The sequence below is a fragment of the Perognathus longimembris genome, chromosome 8 (genome assembly GCF_023159225.1).
Source record: "Perognathus longimembris pacificus isolate PPM17 chromosome 8, ASM2315922v1, whole genome shotgun sequence".
Classification (NCBI taxonomy): domain Eukaryota; kingdom Metazoa; phylum Chordata; class Mammalia; order Rodentia; family Heteromyidae; genus Perognathus; species Perognathus longimembris.
This window is the reverse complement of record NC_063168.1, coordinates 51,173,685-51,198,039: the sequence shown is the minus strand read 5'-3', so window position 1 is coordinate 51,198,039 and position 24,355 is coordinate 51,173,685. Positions and strand designations below refer to the sequence as shown.

The 24,355-nt window shown below is 38.3% G+C and overlaps 1 protein-coding gene across 9 annotated transcripts in view; it reads right to left on the bottom strand.

The window, feature by feature from the left end:
* Slc8a1 (solute carrier family 8 member A1) overlaps window positions 1-24,355 on the bottom strand; it is a 343,885-nt gene that overhangs the window by 254,341 nt on the left and 65,189 nt on the right. For 5 of the 9 annotated variants that reach the window (XM_048353057.1, XM_048353064.1, XM_048353056.1 and 2 more), the window contains one exon: window positions 8,206-10,038. In XM_048353057.1, the coding sequence (XP_048209014.1) occupies window positions 8,206-10,038 (1,833 nt within the window). Of the gene's footprint in view, window positions 1-8,205; window positions 10,042-24,355 lie in introns of all 9 variants that reach the window. The other 4 variants (XM_048353061.1, XM_048353058.1, XM_048353063.1 and 1 more) reach the window with 1 other exon arrangement.

Genomic DNA, 24,355 nt, shown 5'->3' with positions numbered 1-24,355 from the left:
GATCTCAGCCCTAGTGGGTTCTACAGCTATTTCAGGTTCATTAAACATAGTCTGGTACATATATGATTCCAAGGACAACGAACGTTGCTTGCTATTTTTAGTAAAGACAAAGCTAAAGCGAATCCAATCTATTTCCTTACTCTCACACTGCTTTCTGTTTGCTTGCTCAAAACTCTGGACTAATTCTACGATTCACTTCATTTGAGTAATGGCTGGAATCAAATCATGGCTGTAGATTCTATGTCTTGCTTCCTCTACTTGCCTCTTTCCTCTTTCCTCCCTCTTTTTTCTCTTTCTCTGGGCACCCTCTCTCTCCTTAATACTCATTCTGTTTCTATCTGTCTTCCTCTCTTTGACTCTTCTTTCTTCCTCCCCCCACTCCACCTGGATCTGTCTTCAGATACATATTAAAGTGAATAATTCATCTCTGAAAATAATGTCGAGACTGTAATGTTTAATATGCAAGAAGCAAAGTTGTCCTTATCACTTTGGGAATTGTTTTTGTTTTACTATGCCCCAAGAACTAAACTGTATGTAATATGACTTAACTGCATTTTTCTTGGTAATTAACAAATGTGTGTATGTGTGTGTGGGTGTAAATATATCTGAGAAGTGTTTTGAAGAGGAATAGTTTTAAGCTCCACTTAATGGATAAAAATAACCATATTAATCAATATATTGCAAATGGGCTCAATCCAAACACGCCAATAATTTTCTTGCAGATGGTAAAGCATGGAAGAAAATAAAACTCATCCAAAACCCAATGCTTTTATGGACATACTGAACAATACATTTTATAAAGTGTGTGTAAGATGTCATCCAACAGTCATCTGACTATGAGTAGAAAAGTTTTCTTATTGTTGTCCCTTGGAGAGAATAAACAAGAGGGACTTGAAATTTGACATTTTAGATTGTGTATAAAAATTCCATTTTCTGTGGAAGTTTGAACTGTAGGTTTGCAGCTGATAAAGAGTCACAGAGATCACATATTGTAGGAAGGTCTCCTAATCAAATTCCTACCTGCAATCACCTACAGGATTAGAGAAGAGAAGCTTAAACTTTTCTGTAGTGTTTAAATAAAGAAATTACGTATACCTTACCAATTCTAGGTTGGAGCAAATTTACGCCGTCTTTTAACATATATAAAAAAAGATATACCAAGAAAATGCTATTCCAAGTACAAGAAAAGCTAAATTCACTATTCTGCCACATAAAGAAGTTAAATGCTACAGAACTAGCACAACGCAAGCCAGAAAGTTTATAATGAGAGCTTGCTTTTTAAATATGAAAGTAGAAACCAATTGGTCAGGTCAGGTGCAAAGAGGGAAGATCTTCCAGAGTATTGGGGGAGGATGAGCATTTAACTTTTCTAGAATTTTTAGATGCTCATCTGTCATTCACACATTATGAACTACACAGGCATGTGTGATGGTCAAGGTTACAGCATCACAGATGCTAATAACACAGCATAGGTTGTATAGATCTATCTTTTTTGCAATCCAGAAATAGTGAATCCTCCATTTCTTCTGTAAAATGAATGTAGTAACAGTAGGTACCTACTTAATGTGATTGCAAAGATTAAGTATAAAATGCTTGAAGTCATGGCCTTAAGTCCTGCAACTATCTCCACCAACACCACTTCTGACAAACACCAGAACCATCACCATCTCCACCACTATCATCTGCATCTCTACCACCATCTCCACCACCACCACCTCAATCCTACAACCACTAGCACTACACCAACACATTCAGAACCACTATTGCCACGACTATGGCCACTACCATTATCACCACTACTTCATTCCCTTAACTACCTACCACTCGCTACACTTCACTAACACCAACATATCCTCAGTCCCAACAACCATCACCATTACCATCACCACCTTCACTGCTACCTTTAATATCATTTTACAGGTGAGAAAACAGACTCAAAGTTGAGAGATGTTTTTAAGTCCATCTTTATCTTCCTGAAGTCTCATAGTGAAAAATGGATGGCTTTAGATTTCAGCCATTATCCTTGGTTTCAGGGTACCCAGAAGCCCAGAGCTCTCATGCTAAAACCTAACAACAGAAAAATCAAAACCAGAAACTCCCCAGTTGCTCTGTTCATATGACTACTAGCCTGAAAAGACACAGAACCCAACTTCTGCCTTTGGTTCTTTTTTTTTCTCCTGCCCCTTTACTTTATGTTTTCAACAGACACAAAGGAGCACAACACTGCTGCCATATCTGACCCTGTGGAGACATTTTAAGAAGGGAAGAAAATGTCATCTAGAGCCCCAAGTCCTCAGAAAGGCAGGAAATGAAAAGGCATTGTTGATTTAGCCTCGCTGTATAGTGGGGCAGCTGTATGGGCCTGTGAAAAGAACGGACCTTGGCTGGCAGCCTTTGGCAAATGGACAAGTATTGCGCAGGCAGTGTGTTGAGCCAGGAGAGGAAGCAAAGGAGCTTTCCTACTTCGGCCCATTATGTTGACTGCTTGTTTCCTTAATCAGGTCCTTGTGGATTTCTCCAGTACCAGGGCAAGGCACTGTGGGAAGGCAGCAAATTGAATCCTGTTACTCAATCAGCACCTTTTACCGGGACTGTCTCTGACTCAATATTCAACTATCTTCTTATCCTTTCCTGCTATCTGACAGTGGGCCACCTCTATTCCACTGTCACCAAGCTAATTAAAATTTTCTCTATCCCCCAGTTGCATAATAGTTACTTTGTACTAGGGACTAACAGCTTTTCCACCCCAAAAGAATGAATCTTCAATGATCAGACTTTAGTAACGGTGATGGAGAAAGGTATGGATTTTTACTAGGTATACCTCTGCAGTTTCCAGGGTATTACAATATTTCCTATAGGTAATTGTCTACACAGCAAACAAGAACAGAAGTGACCACGAATAATCCTACAGCTCTCAAGACTTCTCTACATGAAGTTCAGTATCTTTAAATCTCCTTTCCTGGATTTATGACATGTGCAGGGAATGAAAGCAAAGAAAAGCTCTTCCTACTTCACAGTTAAGTAGAAAATATGCTCAGGTGTATGTTTACAACATTGTGGAAGTGTGCTAGTTGCTCTGGGAAAATAAAGTAGGAGTGGACAGCTAATAGGTGAAAGCCGACATTAAGTGGCTACTACATTAAAGTACAACAAAACCATTCCTACAAGTGGGTGTGGTGACACGCCTATAGGTGGGTCCTAGCTACTCAGGAGGTAGAGGTAGAAGGATCCTGAGGCAAAGATGGCCCAGGCAAAAGCTCAAGACTGAATCTGAAACTACACTCAAGAAAAAAAAAAAAAAGGACTCAAGTGATAGAACACTTGCCTAGCCAACACAAGGCCCCAAGTTCAAACCCCAAATCAGACTATTTCATACACACTCACAAAAATTGACATTTTACTAGAAGTCTTTTAAATTTTCCTTAGAAGCAATAGGGAGCAGAGGAGGATACACGGACATTAAATTTTTAGGTCAAATACACAAATATAGCAGCCTGGTTACGCAGTACAGTCACCAGACTTGTTATTTTAGTTGATGCACAACATCAACTTAAGTTCCTGGCGATCCTAAATTACAACTCATAAATATATTTTGGCTCTTACTCTGTCTTATTTTTATAAGAGTTATGAATTCAGAAAAGATGCATTTGCAAAAACCGCTAGTAGTTATAATTTAGGTTTGCAGATGATACTACATGTTGTTGGGCTCTAAAATGGGGGATGGGCGGGGGGGGATAAGTATTCCAGTCTGCAAAGATAATACACTCAAGCAGAAAGCCATTGAAATACTCAAATTATTCCATCCAAATTTCCTACATTAGTAAATTACCTAGGAATCCTTTCTGTCCATATAAAATAACATGTTAGTAGTCTAAATGCAGCCAATAAAATCTTCTCTAAAGTAAATCCTAAGAATATTGACTTTAAGGTATTATGTGCTAACAAATAGCATTTTACCTAATATTTCTTATAGTGGTTTTCATTATCTGTGATTTACAAATACACACACACACACACACACACACACACACACACATAATTGTTCTACTCTGATCACTTGAGGTTTCCCTAAAACTTGTTCATGTGCATGCATAGTATATTTCCTAGAGTTAATGAAGTTACAAACATACTTGAAAATATAACGATTTCTAAAATTAATACCAGATAGATCCATTGCTTACTATATTCTGCTGTGGCTAGGAACCTCCAATAACCAATATACTAAGGAGTATTATATAATTTTTTCAATTTGCTTTGTTTTCTTAACCCTACATTTAAGCACATAATAGTAAATGGTGACAAAAAAATTTAAGTTACCTTCCAAAATGAAATTATTATTTAACTATAAGTAATTACATTTTATTTGCACCCACATTAATTAACTTCAACATTCCCTGGAAGAGTTAAGCTAATAGAAATTAGAAGACCAAATAAATTTTATAAAAATTATCACTAAGCTGGCATCTTTAAATAACAATCACTAGCAGCACTTCAAAGTTGTGGATATCTACCAAATCACAAAACAAATTACTGATTTACTTTTTATTAACATTAGACAGAAGTCCCTGATGAAAGTTAAGATTACTTGTCAGAGGTGTAGAATTTCTCACTGATCGAGCTTATTTAACAAAGCATGTAATAGCAGTTAAGTATGTCTATTTAATGAGGTTTCCTGTGTTGCAGCTTTTAAATATGTCCTTAAAATTTTATTAGAGAATATAAACACCACTCATAACTTTCTGATATTTTACTTAAATTGCATTTGGATCTTAGAAAGGTCTAGCTGAAATAATTCAAGTAAGCTTTGTAAGAATATAAATGGTTGCAGATATCCTTATAAGTTTGAATTCTACTACACTAAATATAAAAGATTATCTAAAAATTAAAACACTGATTTTTTTCTAAAAGCTACTAAATATTGAGATAACAACATAACCTGCTTGAATAAAATTTAGTCTTAATTTTGTCCTATACTTATAAAGTTTTCTTTCACATAATATATTATTATTATCATTATTACTATCTTAAACCTCTATATTTAAAACTCTCCCTTTCTTGAGACAAATTCATATTGGAAAGAAAAAAGCAAGATAGATTAGGTAATCTCTATTGTTCTTGAAATCCTAGAATGAATAAAGTTATCTTGCCTCTTTGTCTCTGTCTCCATCCTTGACCAGATTTGAACTTTATTTCAGTCACATGTCCTTAAATATGGTAACCTTTAAATCCAAGCTTTGTCATGAATTTCTTTATGGTTCTTTAAAAAGAACAAAAAAAACTCTGCCTTGATACACAAAAGTAAGCAAACAAAAGGATTTTTCAAAGTCTTCATATGATCAATTTTGTCAGTAGCCCATACACAGGCTTAAAGAAAGTATCTCTCAAGAATAACTATATAACTGAACAGGATAGGAATTCATTCTTAAAGGTAAAATGGGGTTAGTCTATATATCCAACGTCACTGTACGATGACAAACATTCTTCCTTTAAACTGAATGCATGTACAGACCTAGCACTGGAGATAACCACCAAAGGGAAAAAAGATCCATTAAATATATGAAACAAAGAAAAAAACGGATTTCTAAGCTTCCAAGTAAGCAGAACCATGTGATAACATATTTTTCAGGAATATTGTGTTTGAATCCTTGATGTTTATTCCAATCACATAAAGAAATGCAATTAATAAATCAGTGGACCTACTAATCATCTCCAAAACTTCTCAACAAAAACAAACAATAATAAACACATATAAGATAGCTATAAAGTTTTAAAAATTAAATGTCTAGAAAAAAGAAAATGCAGGGATAAAATTCTTGATCATTTCTATTATTTTTACATTTTGTAAGAATTTTACATTTTGTAAGAATTTTATAGAACTAGGAACTGGTGATTGAACTTAGAAAACTGCAAGGAACATATACACAGAAATAGCCTTGATTCTTATGAAGTTTTACTAATTCTACCAACTGTAATACTTTTCAAATAAATTCAAATTTCTAAAGAAAGAGTTTGGCAATATTCCTCACTTAATTGACTGCTGTGAATGTCAAACTTTATTTCTTTTAACTTTTTTCTTCCATATTATGCCACCAATATGGTTTGGTAAAATCTTGGAAATCAAAATTGACAGGGAAATCTTGACTCATATAAACAAGTACAAAGCCATAATTCTTAAGAGAAAGCAAGACAAAATTTCACAACAAAACGTAACACCAATTTAAGTGCTATTACTGGAAGATATAAGAAGTGAAATCATTAGAAGATGTAATGGGGGAAAATTCAGAACAATGGAATAAAATTTGTTTGTGCTCACTTGTGTAAGATCATATTCAATGGAAAATAACTTTTCATTGAATGTATAGAGTATTAATTTATTCATTTATTATTATATCCTGAGTAGGTATAATATGCGTCCCAATAGGACATGTCTTAATACATGAAGTGTTAAAATTATTTAAAAAGCCAAAAGAATAGATATTAACCAAAATACTATGCTCCTCCACATATCCAAAAACAGAAAGTCATTTTATATTAATCTTCTTACAATCATTTCTTTTTTTTTTTTTGGCGAGTCCTGGAGCTTGGACTCAGGGCCTGAGCACTGTCCCTGGCTTCTTTTTGCTCAAGGCTAGCACTCTACCACTTGAGCCACAGCGCCACTTCTGGCCGTTTTCCATATATGTGGTGCTGGGGAATCGAACCCAGGGCTTCGTGTATATGAGGCAAGCACTCTTGCCACTAGGCCATATCACCAGCCCTACAATCATTTCTTGATTAATTTCAATATGATCCCGTTTTCAGTAACTACTCGTCTTTGGCAATACCAAAGAAATGTAAAGACTCTGGAAAGCTCTTCCAGAAAAACCTGTTCCCTCTTGAACATTTCCCTTCCCTGTACCTTTGGTTCAGTAAGAAAAAATTATTTCCTAAAACATGTACTTGCTATCTGGTTGTATTATATTCCACTAAAAAAGGGCCAAACCATTTTTTACAATTAATTGTATTTTCTATATTATACTCCATTAGCACAAGAGTTAACCATTTTTTTAGAATTCATTTTATTTAATATATTTATTTTTATTTTCCTGAAACTCCTAAACTGCCAATGCTTCAACCAACATAGTAATTCACTACAACATCTTTTGTTGCACTGATTTCATGCTACAACTTTCCCCTTTCCCTCCCTCACTCTTTCCCTTCTTCCCTCCCTTTCCGCTTCCTCCTTTTCCTTCTCTATTATTCAGACTCAGCTCATTCCATCCCATTTCTCAGTTTGCTCAGATGAGTTAAGTGCAGAGAACTCTTTTAGGCAAAGAAAGAAAAACAGGCTTTCTTAACAACAACCCTTGACAAATCACAACACAATGGGTCATTCCATATTAAAATACAGACCCAGGGCCACGATGAAGTCCCAGTGAAAAAGAGTAAATTGGCCCCACTTCTTTTTCTCTGGTCTCTTCCTGTCAGTATTTGGACAGAAGCTTATTTCTCTCCCCATGACTATATTAGTAGGGTAAAAGGGTTTGTATAGTTATGTAAAGTAAGCCAGATGGGGAAAAAAGAGCTGTAGGGCTCTTCCTACGATGGTGTCCAACTGAAGAAGCACGCTTGGTCATGAAGTCATTATTAAACATTAACATATGATAAACGATCATGAACTGACAAAAATGCACAATGTCAAATAAAAGCCACAAACATATGCTCAGTAAGTCCTGGTAAGCCAGAAAAATTTTTTCAGTTTTGTTTCCTTTTTGGGCTTTCTCAATTTGTACACAAGAATGAATTTAGGGATCTTTGGGTATGTGTTAAATGTTCCTTTTCTCTGTTTGTGTGTGTGTGTGTGTGTGTGTGTGTGTGTGTTCAATATGTAAATGATCGTGTAAATCATACCCATGCACATAATGCATGATTCAAAACAGAATAAAAACCCTTTCCCCCCTTTAAGTAATCTGTTAAGTTATGTCAGAAGATTAATTTTATCATGGTCTCCACTATACTGAGCATATGTAAAAGGAAGAAGGCAAAACTAAAAATCGCAATGTCAAATGAAGATTATCAGTGTATAGTAGGGACTGATACTTTGGAAGGGCCCTTCTCATATACCTGTTCCATTCTTTGTGTGCCACTCAGCTTGAAAAGATGTACACGTGCACGTTCCTAAACACCCAGAGACACATACGTACACACATGCACACACAGACTTACATGATTTCATCGTTCTGGAATTCGAGCTGTCCACAAGTGTCCTCGAAGTCCTCTCCTCCACCTTTGGCAGTCCCTTCGATGGTTTTGTAGGGCACAATAACATTTCCCCGGGCTCCGGATGTTCTCAGCACCTTCACTTCCATGGTGCCAATGCTCTCACTCACATGGATCACAGGTTCTTCAAATGTAAAGATGCCTGCATGGTCATCATCAAAAATGGTTATGGTAGCTGTGGAGGGTGAACCGAGGCAAGCCAGTAGAGCAGCCACATGGTTGGCTTCCAGAATGGTATCTTCTGCAGTGTCAGAAAATACTTTGACATTGCTGAGATGCACATGAAAATTTTCATCCTCTTCAAAGATATCATCATCAATGATGCCAACTCTGATTTCCTTCTGAGTCTCCCCAGGTTTAAAGACCACAGTCCCTTCAGTGTATTCATAATCAGAGCCAGCATTGGCTGTGCCATCTTCTGTTTTGAAGTCAACTTGCACTGTGTTGGACAAGTCGCCACCTCGGCGGACAATGGTCAGGGAAACAGTACCACAGTTCTCCAAGCACTGGTAGGACCCTTGCTCAAAAAAGACCTTTGCAACAGGGTCATTTTCTGCCACTTCGTTGTTGACTTCCTGTGTGCTAACTGCCTTCCTTGCTTGGTCAGCTGCATGTCTCTTCAAAATGTTGCCAGCTCCAGTCATCAAGCGAGTAGCTTGAATACGGTAAAATGCTCGACTTTTTTGCTGCTGACTTAGGACTTGATAGTTGGCTAATTCTATTAATTGCTCTATTTCTTTTTCTGGATGCTTCTGCTTAAGTTCCTTGAGAATCCTAGCCATTTCTCGCCTAGCTTCCTCATCATCTTGGTCCTTCTCATCAACGTCAAGAACCAGAGCCCCATCTAAGAAACTGTCAACATGAGAGTTGACCACTTTTCCATCCATTTCAATCTCAGTTTTGGTAGACGGCCCCTCTCCTTCATGTTCGATAATGATTCCCCTCTGCTTGCCAGCACGATACCGCTTGTAGACGTACTTGTAGAACAGAAGCCTCCTATCCGCGATCCAAGCAAATACAACACAGATGGGAAAGAAGAAGAAAGTGAGCAAACCTTCCCAGACCTCCACAACCCCAGGAGAGATGACAGATAAAATGATGTACAGCCAGGTATAGGCAAAGATGCTCCAGGCTGCTGTCACAAAGAACACACGCAAATGCTTGATCTTCCTGTTCTCTCCATCAGGGACCACATACACACAGATTGCAATGATGATGAACATGTTGAAGGCAGCACTTCCCACAATGGTGCTCGGGCCGAGGTCTCCAGCATGGAAGTCATGGCCACACACTTCAATGACTGAAAGCAGAATCTCAGGAGCAGAAGATCCCAGGGCCATCAGGGTCAGGTTTGACACAGTCTCATTCCAGATCCTCACAGTTGTCTTGGTGGTTTCTCCATTGGGTTTCTTTATGGTTATCTCTCTCTCTTGAGATGTGATGACTTCTATCGAAGACATGAACCGGTCGGCGATGATAGAGACACCAAGAAACATGTAGACCATGGCCACAAAATACACAGTGGCTCTAGCAATTTTGTCCCCAAAAGAAGGTTCTTGGGGCTCCCAAATGGGCAAAATCACCCCTTTCTTACAGTGATATGAGCCAGCACATCCAACACTTTCATTTCCTCCTCCTTCCTTTTCAGTCTCAGCAGTTACAAGGTCCACATGGGTAAACAAGAGAGCCAGCAGAGCTAACAGATGAAATCCCATGGAAAACGTGGGTGAGAGACTTAAACGCAGCATGGTGTACAAGGAGATTTCCAACTGTCCCAACCTACTGGCAAAAATAAAACGAGGGGAGTGGGTAGAAAAATAAATCACATCATTAGGGCTGAATCCACTGGATGACTAATTACTTATTTATATTATTGTAGCAAAAATTTGTGTATGTTTGACTATCATAAAAATCTCTTGGGAATCATTATTTTGAGAACACATCAGTGATTAGGCAATCTTTTGTAGAACTTATAATACTGACAGCCAAAAAGAAAACAAAACTTTTCAAGCTTTAAATAACTTTTAAATCTATGGATAGTATATTTTCTTCAAGAGATTATTTCATTGACAAATTTGCTTTTATTAATATCCATGTCTTGAAACTTAGATGCAGAAATACCTTGTCAACACAAAGCATGGTGAGTATTTTAAACTTTGTAGTATACCATATATCATTTCATGAACTATGACCCTACTCCAAACTTACATGGAAAGAAAAGAAATCTTCAAGTCTGCCTCCAGTCAAAGTTCAAAGGCCATGAATTCTTGAGAAGGGGAAAATTCTGCTATTGATTAGTATTTCCACACAGATAAGTACAATTTTTCCATTTTGTTTTGATTGATTGATTTCTGTGCTTATGCTTGTGCTTGAACTTAGGGCCTTGTCCTCACTCACTTGGCTTTTTTTGTTCAAAGCTGGAGCTCTACCATTAAAGTAAAAGTTCCATTTCCATTTTTTTGGTAATCTATTAGACATCAGATTTTTTTCTTTTTTTTGGGGGGGGGGGCTGGGATTGGCATCTAACCTTGATCCTCAGATCTTAGCCTCTTGACTAGCCATGATTACAGGCATGAGGCCCTAGTCCCTGTCCCAGGTAGAGGTTTTGAAAGCATGTTTTGATTTTTTTTTTTTTTTTTGGCCAGTCCTGGGCCTTGGACTCAGGGCCTGAGCACTGTCCCTGGCTTCTTCCCGCTCAAGGCTAGCACTCCGCCACTTGAGCCACAGCGCCGCTTCTGGCCGTTTTCTGTATATGTGGTGCTGGGGAATCGAACCTAGGGCCTCGTGTATCCGAGGCAGGCACTCTTGCCACTAGGCTATATCCCCAGCCCATGTTTTGATTTTTTTAAAGTACATTTCCTCTTAATTTTCAGCAAGTCTCTTGATATATTCACAGCTAAATATCTCTTCCTTAAGCATAGTTCTTCGCAAGGGTATACTCATCTCACTTTGCAATCTGCCAGCTGCAATGGATCTAAGATCCTGCTCGCAACAGGAACAGGAGATAACCTGGTTGGCCTGGGCCTGGACGGCTGGGAAATTAGGTGTAAAATATTCCTTCCCAGTATGAATTTCTTACTCTCCATGGTCATTCCAAAACATACACTGGTTCTTAAGTGGGCTCCAGTGACTAAAATTGTAGGTGTGCTGATTCCATGTAAATTAGCTAATTTACTAACAATAGCTAATGTCATTATCAACAGTGGCCACAAAACATATATGTGATGAAGTGCTGTGGGCATTTAGAGATTTGGCAACAGAGTCACTGAGCAATACAAAGAATGGTAAGAAAGAAAGTAGTGGAATAAGCCACTATAGCCTTAAGGTCCCCCACCAGCTCATACAAAACTCAGCTCAGACTTTACAAATCACCTCTACCCCTAGAAGCCTGCATAGAGTTATGGGTGGTAGAGGAAGGCCTCAAAAAGGGACTAGTTGTGAAATCCATAAAGTAAAGGATAGGAGAAGGGTCCTGAGTCAGGACAGATGTCAAGCTGGCTAAGAGCTAGCCCACCTTTGTCTATATTCTCTGGCCTATGTTTTCTGCTGATGGCTTATAGAGAAACCTGTACCAGGGCTCAGGAGAATGTTCGTGCCCAGCACATCCCAGTAGAACCTCAGAGAAACTACAGTCTAAAGCCTTTATTTAGGCCACACCTAATGGGAAACAGGCTTCTTCACATTTTTTGTATACTAAAGAAGTCCTCTAGAGTGTTGGAACAGTTGATGTCCAATCCAAGTAAAAGGCTGACATGTAGAAGAAGTGCATTTCCAACATATGCAAGGTCCTGGTCAATATGCTCACTTAGTTCTGTCATCGCAGAGTTTGGCTGGCTGGTGGGAGATTTGTTTAAAACAAGGTGACATTCAACCAGCCTGCAAGAAGAGTGTAACATGTGGTTCCAACTCCCTTTTGTCTCGACATGTGCCATAAATATGAATGTGCTCAATGTGAACTTTAGAATGACTCTATCTCTTCTCCTCCTGAGATTTCACAAGTGGGTTAAACGAAGTCTCTTGTCTTCACTGAGCTTATATTCTAATTAGAAGGGGACAATAAATAAGCCCAAATGTTAGCTAATATAATGTGCTGCAGTTGGGGTGGGGCATAATTGATCTAAGAACAGGAGTTGTGTGTGCCCATGCGTGACAACGTATGGAACATATGGTTTGATCTTGGTTGGATAAAGTAGGCCTCTCTGGCAAGTTAACATCGTCCAAAGGAAAGTGAACCATAAAGCTTATGGCTATCTGCGCGATGACAATTCTAGCCAAGTGCAATGGCCCCAATGAATATCAGTTGTTGGCACAGTCCAGAACTACAGAGAAATCGGTGTGTCAAGAAGGTAATTCAGGAGCAGGTAGGCCTTAAGATCTGGGGGTACAGTGGTCAATGGTTCATGAGTGGAATTAAAGTCTTAAGCTCAGGGGATTTCACAAATCATAGAGGCACAAGAAGCCCAGCTCTTGCTTACCATAATAGGTTCTGCTTTATAAATCAACTCAGTGTTTGGAATCTAGTTAAAATTAAATGACAGACAACTCACGTTAAAAAAGGAGAAAGCACTTATGAAGAGATTCTATTGCTAGATTTACAACTTAAAATCTTTGGGGAATTGATAATGATTAGAAAGATAAAATATTCATAATAAATAATATACTGAGCAGACAGTAAACAACAAAGAAAGATTCAAACCTGTGTCAGTCTCCAAGACTGAGGCACTTACCCAATCCCTTAAAGTCACTGTCAAATTGTTATTCCATTTTTTTACATTTCAGTCAAAACACATTTTCTGAAGAGCAGATCCTAATACTCTCATTCTCCTTAAACCTTTCTTTTGGTTATCTATTGCCTATTGCCATGCGATCAAAATCCAAGCCCCTCAAAAGCTGGTTCAAGGCCTTTTTATGATCTGACCTCTGCACCCAAGAATACATAATTTGTTCCACTTCCTTAATAAGATAGTGTTTTTTTTTTATTTTCAGGAGTTGGCAGATTGTGTCTCCTTTCTACCTAAAATCAAGATGTGAGAAAGCACTTACAACTCATAATCAATTTCCTAAGAGACAAATACTAGATTCCATTTTAAAACACTATTGTAGATCCTATGTAAATTCTTTAGATGTATCAATTATACCTAATATTTAGAATAACCAGCATTCCTGTGTTATACAAGACCTGGTGGTGCTGTTTACATTATAGTCCTTGCAAACAGCACCCCCTAGAGTTGTACACTCCACAGTACCCCAACCATATCTCTAAAATAGGCATTACTAGCCCATTTTGAAAGAGGGATAATTGAGGTTTAGATAGGTTGTCTATTTAACATAGTAAACTTTATAATTAAGACCCAAACTCCGTTTCAAAGACAGATATGACTAGCTGTTCAATTATGCTGTCTCTGATACTGTAAGAAGTAATCTTTGACAAACACTGGAAATGATCTTGAAGTGTCTCATTGGAAAACTCTTAACTTGCCTGTGGGGTTAGGAGGCACTAGTTAACAACAGCTTTATGTAAGGTTTCCAACAGCCTGAATCTTATCTTGTGGACTAGAGATACTCAAACAAACAAACATCAATGACTATGATGTAGTACAAGGGTTAACAAGTTCCTAGAGACAGACTCCCTGGCTTTTAGCAATCTCCTGGCAACCTCTTCCTGCATGCACTGTCAGGGCAATCTCTCAGGTCAACCAAGAAAGCACCCTGCTTCATTCTTGCTTTATTCTACATCTCACCATATATTCTTAGACAAAAGGTTACTAGAATTATAAAGGTAGATATGACATTCTTATCTCAAATTAGTCACAAAAACAAAAAATCCATTTTCAGTATCAGAGGAAGTTCTTAAGAAATCCACAATTATATTAAAAAAGTGACAGCATCTTAATTTGTGAAATCTTTAGACACAAAGCACTGATGCAATTTGTTGGCAATGAAGCAACTGGAAAGAACTCTGGACTTAAGTTGCTTTCTTTATTAAATTAATATGAAATCCAAATGCTTGTGAGGATGTGGGATAGATGTTATCTAAATGTGAGTTCCTTTGTCTGCTTTTTTCAGAGTCTTTCCTTCCAGTGAAAGAAAGACTCACATCAGTTCTACTTTATCCTCTCTACCTGCTCCTCAAATATATTTTTCTAGGAAAATGAAGCAGGAAGAGAGTAACAATGCCCAGGTACATGATGGCACCTGACTTTCTTATATACTGCCTTGCTCTACTGGATGCAAGTGTAGACTGATTTTTATGGTGGACTCAAAGCAACTCATATCTAGGATAGGGACAAGCTAGAAATATCCATTATGTCATCCAAATGAACCTTTAGCACATATGAATGAAGAACATTTGAATTATCTTCTGCTCCCTACTTGTTTTAAAACACAAACAACTGCCTTAGAAATTACTACCTGAAGAACACTAACAAAAGATGGTAAGCTCGTCACTTGTGTTGAAGGTACAGGTCACAGCAAGCCAGATCATTATCAGGCTGCGGTTGTACAGTGTGAGGAACAGCCTCCACAGTTAAGAGGACTGAGCACTAAGGAGAATGCAGAATGCCTTATTCTCTGTTGGAGGATGTAACCAGTTTACAACTGTCAATGAGTTTCTAACTCAGAGAAAGGGAATATGCCGAGCATTCCATGGCCCAGGTATTTGACAGCCTAGGTATTATCTCCTTTTGAATGGCACTTGGGATTATTCTAAGGAATTCCTTCACTCACCTTCATAGGACCTGGATTTCCCTTCTTTGTTATTCTTCCTGATTAACAGTATCAGAGTTAAGCAATTAACCTTTTTCTAAGGCACAAGTACAAATCTTTATCCATGCGTGAGGTTCACACTTCCAAATGGTTCTCAATAAAGAGAAGGCGCGAAGGTTTTCGTCACTCCATCATCCTCTCTAGGGTATAAGTTACTGTCTCTGGCTATCAGCTTGTGCTGAGACTTCAGGAGGGAACTTGGTTTCCACCGTGAATCTTAACATTTTCCAAATAGAGACTTGTTTCTCTGCTGTTTGATATCTTGGGACAGATGCAGTCTGTGACATGCTAGGAGAGGCCTGGCTTTCTATCTGGTAGAACACAACCCCTTCTGCCTAAATTTACAAAATTAGAATCAAAATCCCATTCCTTGTCAGAAAATACTTACTTAGCTGAGTGCCGATAGCTCATACCTGCAATCCTAGCTACTCAGCAGGCTGAGATCTGAGAATGCTGGTTTGAAGCCAGCCCAAGCAGAAACATCTGTGAAATTCTTACCTCAAATTAGTCACAAAAACAAAAAAGCCAGAAGTTGCACTGTGGTTCAAGTTGTAGAGTGCTAGCCTTGAGCAAAAGAAACTCAGGAACAGTGCCCAAGCCCTGAGTTCAAGCCCCAGGACTGGCACAAAAACAAAACAAAACAAAAATCCAACTACTTACATTGTCCAGCAACGGCAGTCAAACAATGTGGCTGCTGTCAACAACAACAACAAAAGGTAGATGGATTTAAGATTCAGGACAGTAAAGAAGTTGTAAAAGAATAACTCAGTGTATCTGCCAGCCCTTTCCTATACAGCACTTACTAGCTGTATATGCTGTGCAATTTATATATCCAGTAGTTCTGTTTATAGTTTTTGTTTGTTTTTGATGGTAGTAGAATTTGAACTCAAGAAAGCAGGACACTCTTACCACTGAGCCCTGCTTCCAGCCCTAGTGTAAACTTGTTCAGTCCAGTGATTTTTGTTTATTTTTTTCCATTGATATATTCCCAGTTCCTGGAAGAGATAAAATAATTGCCATGTGCTCACTTACCAAATCTCTGATGCTGACACAGAATCAGAATTGAGCCCTGGCATTGCCTTTAAAAGTACTATGTAAAATGAATGTGCCCTAAATTGAGCAGAGGGTATCTGATGGAAAAATCAGCATCAGGTTTAGCCAGTAGAGAGACTATGTGCAATTCAGGCTCATGTAGTCAAGAAAAACTGATGTCCAGCATAAAGAGAAGACCTGAGACTGAGATCTCATCCCTAAGCACCTCATATGGGTCTTTGTACACCAGCCCTGGTTTATTGATTGCTTCTGCCCTGTTGAGCATACATTGCTTAATGCTATAGACTTCCTCAAGGATGCACAGCTACCACATCTTTCAGTAAAACTAAATGATATCTGATTGAAACATTAACCAAAAGTGACCTCCATCACAGAAGCTCTGTAAAAAGAGAAGAAAAACCATGAATTTAAATATGACTACATTAATTCTGCCTGTTAATATGGAAATGTGAGTGGAAGGATAAAATCTAGAAGAGAAGAAAAGTCTTCCAGTAGAAAACAAGTAAAGAAAAATTCAGAGTGAAGACCTTCTTCTAATCTTGGGTCCAAGAACTGTACTGATTTTTCATCACTCCAGGGTCCCATACTCAGCACAGATGGAAAGACTCCACTCCAAGACACTGATGGGAATAAGGAACTGAGGTCACTGATAAGAGTTTGTGCTTTGCCCCAGGTCCTGTGAGAGTTGTTTTGCCTCTACTTCCCTTAACCACTTTGAAAATAGTGCAATCAGATCTACATTATCCTTCTTACTTTACAAATTCGAAGAATAAAATGTACACATAAGTAAGTTCATATGGTCATACAAACTTGATTGACAGAAGGAGGATTGTAATCTAAGCACTTTGAATTACATCATTTAAAAAATCCCTATACAGGTTAATAATACAGTTCTTTGAGAATCAAATTTTCTGTAGTTTGGGAATTAAATAGAGTAACTTCTCAGACAGGCATTCCTTCCCCCGAACGACTGTGTATAGATTGCTTTATTTAACCGGGACTTGGTATGTTTTCTACTCCAGTCTTCTCCAAGTAAGAGTTTTGTAAGCATTTCATATTCATTTTTGTAGCCAGATGATCTAATCAGGGGATCACCAGCTAAAGTCTGAGGTCTGAAATCATTCCAAAATCACATAACAAACTCAAGGATTTCCCATTTGCTCAGGAGAAAAGAAAATGGAAAGAAATCCTACCAGTGAGCAAGAAAAGCTAAAATAAAAGATAAGAAGATGCAATTGTGGCAAGCTAGGAAAAAATGATACAGAATTCTGTCATCACAAGTTAATACTTTACTACCACCAAGAATTACTTTTCAAGATCTCAATGCAGTTCAGAAATTTATTGTTTTAGAGTCAAGACTTATTTGTGTTCATCTAAAACTGTTCAGCAATCCCCCCCAAAATTTTAAGAACAAGACATTCATTCATGTTGTCAACTGCCAAATTTTTCTTAGCCACTCATTTGTGCCAGATATTCAGTCTGAAAGATGAGTTAAGAAATATCTCCAAAGGGGCTCACACACTATTAGGGTATTACCACAGTTAAAGAGTGAATTCCTTTTGTAGAAGACAGAATTCTTCCTTTACTAAAGAGAATTTCTTGGCATTGAAAAATGGAGATGCACTCCCTTTAGCCACATTCCCAGGTTAAGATACCAGGGTTCTGAAAACTTGAATCACTCAGCATATGGTCCTACACCCAAGAGATTTCAAGTATCATTTACTTCTGGTGACAAGGGACTTTAGAGTGTCTCCCATGTAGTGCATGGATCTTCCAGGGGCATTCTGGCCGTGATAACTACTTCAGACAAGTTATTCACTATCAATCCTGAAGAGAAAGATGCATGCTTTCCCTCATTTGTTGTAACTAGAATGTGCCTGTAAATCTACAAACACACACACTGGATAGTAAAAGAGAAAAGAAAATATACTTGGGACATGATAAATTATACAGGACTCATTCATACAGTGAGGAGATTCTTAGGAGAGGATCACAAAGGCTCAAGAGCTATGTGCATACGTTCGTATAAAATGATATTTATCAAAATGAACTCTGAGAAATGGAAACAAGAGGTTTTTGTTATTTTGGCTTCGATATGTAGGGTTTTTTGTTCCCCTTCTTTGTTACTGTTTTGGTTTTCTGTACATTTTGTCTTATATGTAGGTTTGTCTGTCTGGGAGCAGGCAAAGGAGAAGGCAAAGAAATGGTGGGATAAAGGTTGAACAAATGCAGCAGTAATACTAAACACTATGTTGAAAATGAACTGTACAACTTGGAGGGGTGTTAGTAGGGAAAAACTGAAAGAAAGCAAGGGAAGGGGTTCCGAAAGAAATGTACTCAGTAACCTGGCTATGTAACTATAACCCTTCTGTACATGACCTTTACAATAACAATAAAAAATAAAGAATAATCTTTCTTTTGAAACTTTACCTTACAAACTGAAAAAGAATGAAATCCTACTCATGCATTTCTATCTAGGCCACTCAAAAAGATTCTCTAAGAAAAAATATGAACTTCATGAGCCTGTTGACATTTAACCTTAAGAAATGTATGAATATAGTTATCTTTATCTGCATCTCTAGTGCTGATGGAGGTGCAAACTTTATATATTCAGCAAGCATCCACTAACTGTCTCAATGTGCAAAGGACCAGGACGGGTACTGGAGGCATTTTGAAGATGATTGAAACACCATCCCTGTACCTAATGAATTACAGTCTCCAATTGAAAGGTTCCATCATGTCCATTAATTCCTAGAAGAACAGGAATATTCCATAAAAAGGGGGGGATCAGAAAAATGACAAAGCTGGAGAGATTGAGGGCACATTCTAGAAGGAAGACATGACATGGACAAAGGCAGAGAAGAATACTTTTCCAAATTCAGTTTACCCCCAGAAATCACCTGAGAAACTCATTAACATGCAGAGGGGTTGGCCTCACCATCAGATATACAACACGTCTCAAGGGGAACAATAACATTTTAATTTTACCCCATGCTACGAGCAGAAGGGACATAAAGGGAAGAACAGAGTAGAGGGCAGAACAGGCTCAGGGCAGGTGTATGAAGACTGAACACGGTGCTGGAAAGAAGCTCGTGCCTGAAAAGCAAAAGATGTTGTTTTTCCAGTGCCAATATGACAATGATGTGAATAATATATCAGATGAGATTTGCATCTGACAGACTGGGCCATCAGGAAGGATATTAAAAAGGCCTTTGGGAGTGTGTGTGTGTGTGTGTGTGTGTGTGTGTGTGTGTGTGTGTGTATGTGTGTGTGTGTGTGAGAGAGAGAGAGAGCGGGCGCATGTGCGCTCACAGGAGCGCACACAAGGGGTAAGGAACTGCAGAGTAAGGGAGGATAGACCCTAATTAGAGTCAATAAAACTCTGAAAGAAGCAATTAAAGCACTAAAGCCATTTATGAAGCATAAATGTTTGTTGCAGGCTAGTTCTGCCTCCTCCAAGCAGAAAGAGGCAAGGATCTCTAGAACAATACTTGGACATTGGACTAGGACTCAGGATAAATGGAAGTCTTCAGAGAGCTATCCAATTTCCATATGAATAACCTAAGTAAAGGAAGAAAACACAGAGAAACATGAGCTCCTGACCAGACCAGAAGACTTGGGTGGTAAGAAAAGCTGTGTTACTTAAATTGCAGGCTCTTACTCTCCTACTTCACTTCCACCTAAAAGGAAATCTGATCTGATTTTTTGCTTTCTAGTCTGTCTCTTAGAACTGGGGGTGATAGATATAGAAGTCAACTTTGGGCAGGGAGATAGAATATCGCAGTGATGTTTCTTCTCGTTTTTTTTTTCCTACTGTATTTTTAAATAAAAAACAAAAACTTGTTGATTATGTCAGCAAGGGCTGATGAATTTCACAGGCATTTCCCTGTGTCACATCTTCAAGTACACAGCCTTTCATGAGATGGAACTTGATGTGTGCCTGTCTTTCAAACTTCCCTGCACAGTCTCAGATCACAGTCCTTGAAAGAATAAGATGCTCTTGAATAGAGCAGAAGTATTAATGAGAAGTTACATACATACACACATGTGCATGCACACATGTGTATACACACATATGTATATATTACCAAGAAGATAGATGCTTACTTCATGGTGACCTTTCATCGCTGTTTGTGCAACGAATTTTGGAGTTCCTGACTACATATTTAGCATCCTGGCTGTAAAACTAACAGTTAGTTCACAGGGAACCAGTGTTTTTTAAAGGGCAGTTAGCTTAAAAAACAGCTTGTCAGTTGCGTATGTAGGGCAGTGCAAACATTTCTTATCCAACTTGTAACCCCTCTGTACATCACTTTGACAATAAAGAAATGAATAAAATTTTTTTAAAAAAACAGCTTGTCAAATCTGATTACTCAGAGGAGCAAATGGAGTGTTGATAGCCTATGGAAAAATGACAAAAGTATTACATAAACCTCACACTCAAATCCCTAAGTGGTTTATAAGATGTACAATTTGTCTACTAAATAGGGCATCTAGTGAAGACACTCTTTCAGCTAGTCTATACAGTGGTACTTGAAAGAATAGTTTAAATGTTGACTTAAGAGTTACAGTTTTCATGTTACTACCTATACCAAGACTATCATTACTATTGGTAGAACAGACGAAGATCTATCAAAAAGGTAATTCTAAAAGGTGCCATGGACAAAGGTGTGTGTGGGGGGAGTACTAAGTAGAGAAAGAAATGCTAATCATTTAATCACTTAATAAGTGAAAGTAATTTCTGCCTATTAAAACTTTTCTGAAGCAAGGGCAATTTTCACCAATATTAATGAATAGTGAAAGAGCATTTATTCATCCATTCATTCATTCATTCAAAAATGTCTGTCATTGTTCTAATATCCTGGCTAAAACCATGAGAAACAAAAATGCAATCTCTTTGTGGAGTTTATAATTTAGTCAAAAGAAAGGCAACGTTAATTTCTATGACTATCACCCTTTCCCATAATAATTAACTCTGAAAAGTGCTACACAAACTTAGAAGAGTGAGTCATTGAGGACTCAACTCGTTAGTGTATTAGGAAGGTTCTGCTGAACAAGCTGAAATACAGAAAGCAGCAGGAAAGCAGGCAAAGGTTGATGCCGGGCAAGGCCTTCAGATGATGCTTTTGCTATTGCCCTTCTCTAAAATGGGTATTGAAACATACCACAGGTAGCTTTTGAAATATGTGTAAGCCTTTCCCTCTTGGAAATCTGAGCAATCCAACTGATTTCTGCCACACTGCTGGTAGCAATGTGGTAGATGGAAAAGCCACTGGTCTAAACACTAAACGATTGCTAATATTGGCCCTATCCTATGTATCTTAGGATGAGTCATTTCTGCTTGTTCTCTCTCTCTCTCTCTCTCTCTCTCTCTCTCTCTCTCTCTCTCTGCCTCTTTCTCACTTTCTCTCTCTGATTCCTCTATTAAATCTGAGGGAGGGTTCCGTGAACAATCTGTAACAATGATATTCTACTATTACACTTTGGTATTGATATCATCACAAGAACCTGTCCAACCTCCAAATTTCCTGTTCCTGGTCATCAGCTGAGCTGCTGTATGAAAATTACCCAGCTAAGTACCACATTTTTCATTCTCGTGCTCTCATACCTGTCCTTTGTGATTCATCTCAAATGTCAATCTTCCCTCTCTATGACTGCTTTTAGTTGCTGGAATAGAGATGAAAAGTCTCTTTCCCCTTTCCCAAGAAGAAAATGTAGGCCTCACTAAAACCAAGTGTAACTAACTGAAAAGGATTTTTTTCCCCAAAGCCCCAAATCACAGAAGCAGCAGAACTGGGATCTAAAATGAGGTCTCTGAGTTTCTAGGCCATCTCTCTTTTCTCTTCACTACACCAGTTGCTAGGATGTTCTAAACCCACTGACGTTGCATTTATTTCTCTCACAATATACAATGTGTGTCAGGAGCTGACAAATCATGCCTAGGGGGGCCAAATTCAACCTGCCTCCCCTTCTTATAGAGCCTGGGAAATTAAAATGTTTTTGTTTCCATTTTTTTAATGATTGAAGGAAATTGAGGGGGGCATATTTCATGATGTGAAAATTATGTGATATTAAAATTTTAGTGTCCATACACAATGTTTTATAGAAACATCCCCGGCTTCCTTGTTACTATTTTGAAGCTTAAAAACTGTGACAGATCCTACAGTCTACAAAACCAAAAAGTATTTATTTTATGGCAACTAAAAAAAACAGTAGACTATATACCTAATTCTATTTGGTATATCCACAATCTGTGTGCATACTGTTCTTCTTCTTATGACAACCTCCTCTTCTACAAATTAAAATACTCACATAAATGCAACAGGAAGTACCAGGAGTGCTTGCTCTCACCATTCTTCTCAAAAGTTGTAAGTCAAAACTTACTATGTACTCATATGCCAAAATCTATATTATCAACTTAGTATTCTCCACAGAAAGCCTCAAGACTTTCTACTAACATGATTTCAAAGAAACTACTTGAGTAATGTTAAATGTACAACCTGCCAAATTCAAAAAATATGACTATTATGAATATGTCTGCTGACCTTCAGTCTAGAAGATTTAGGACCCTAAATTCTTTCTCTTTTTTGTCTTTTCCTTCCTTCCTTCCTTCCTTCCTTCCTTCCTTCCTTCCTTCTTTCCTTCCTTCCTTTCTGTGTGTGTGTGTCTGTGCACGTGCGCGTGTATGTGTGATAGGCCTCAAACTCAGGGCCTGGGTGCTGTCCCCGAGCTTCATTGCTCAAGGCTCTACCACTTTGAGCCACAGCTCCAATTGCAATTTTCTGGTGGTTCAATGGAAATAAGGGTCTCAAAGACTTTCCTGCCTGGAATGGCTTTGAACCATGATCCTCAGCCCCCACCCCCACCCCAAACCTTAAATATTTGAAATATTAGTTTGGGAGACTGACCTGAAACTTGTGGGAGGTGGCATCTCTCCAAGCATAATCTATAACGCAGGATCTCATTCTCTAAACCTGTTTGTACAGCTGCTCTTCCAAATATGGGGCTTCTTTTGAAAACCCAAATGTTTAGTTCCACATCCCAAGGACAGCCTCCCCAAAGAACACAGTTCTACCAGCCAGTCCTCCAATCCTAGCAATGGCAGCATTGAGAATGGATGTTCTTTATTGAGCAGAGACCCGAAGGGTGACAACTGAACTCTGCTTCAAAGGGAAACAGATGAAACGAGAAGCTGGAAAACCTCAATCAAGAAAGCAGAGGCTCATCAGTGATAAACAACTAAATAAAATCAACCTTGAATGTGGATGGAAACAAAGCCAAAGTTAAGGGAGGAACAGGTTGTCCTCGCCTCTGACTATGGAAGCCTCTCTCTAACTAGTTCATCCTGAATGTTAGTTCCCTGTGCAAAATATATTTGTGCAGTGGCTTAGGCTGCAATTTCTTTCCAGATCCACAATTCTTGTGGCATGGCCCTGACTGGACTACAGAAGATTAGAAGAACCTAGAAATGGCTTTGGCCATTGCTTCCAGGCTGGTCTTGTCACAAATTAGATGGGCGGGGTTTACGTGTTTCAAAAAGAACTCAAATCTGTTTGTTTTCTACCATTTACATTCTTTGAGAATGAACTAAATGTGAACTTCTCCGTGAAACTATGCTCAATGTTCTTGCAAAATCATGATCTATCCTAGTCAAAATGAGAAAACAAGTACACAGCAAGTAGAGTAGTAGATGACAGATGGTGAGTACTCAGCAAATTTCACATAACTTTTCTTCCTCATCTGCACTCCTGAAATGTCCACTGCAGGGCCTTGAATACACGGAGTGCATGGCTTAGTTGAATTGATGTAAATTACTGAATCTCTGTCTTATCTGTTTGATTTCATCTCATACTGGATTTAACCAAAGCAGCATTCTGGCTTCAAATGCAAGACATCTGCCGAGTGACACTCTTCCTGTCTGTCTTTAAAAAAATTAATTTGGACTTTTATATTTACATTTAGTTTTATAGATGGTCTAGGAGCCTTTCATCTTAGTATTACATTCTAGGTTATTTGTGACTATTAAACAAGGGTACAGTAGAACCCATTGAAGATTTTTAAGAATGTCAATTCACTTGTGGAAAATATCTCTCAGAAGAACTGAAAAAAACGAAGCATTCAAGAAAGGACTCAATTCTGCAACTGAGGAAAATTCTGCTGCTTGTCTCTAGATATTCTCTACCCCTCCAACAACAATTCTCTTCCTAGACACTGGGCTCCTTCACACTCCTCCACCTGAACAGTCCCAGGGTCACTCACTGGACACCAACCTAGGTTT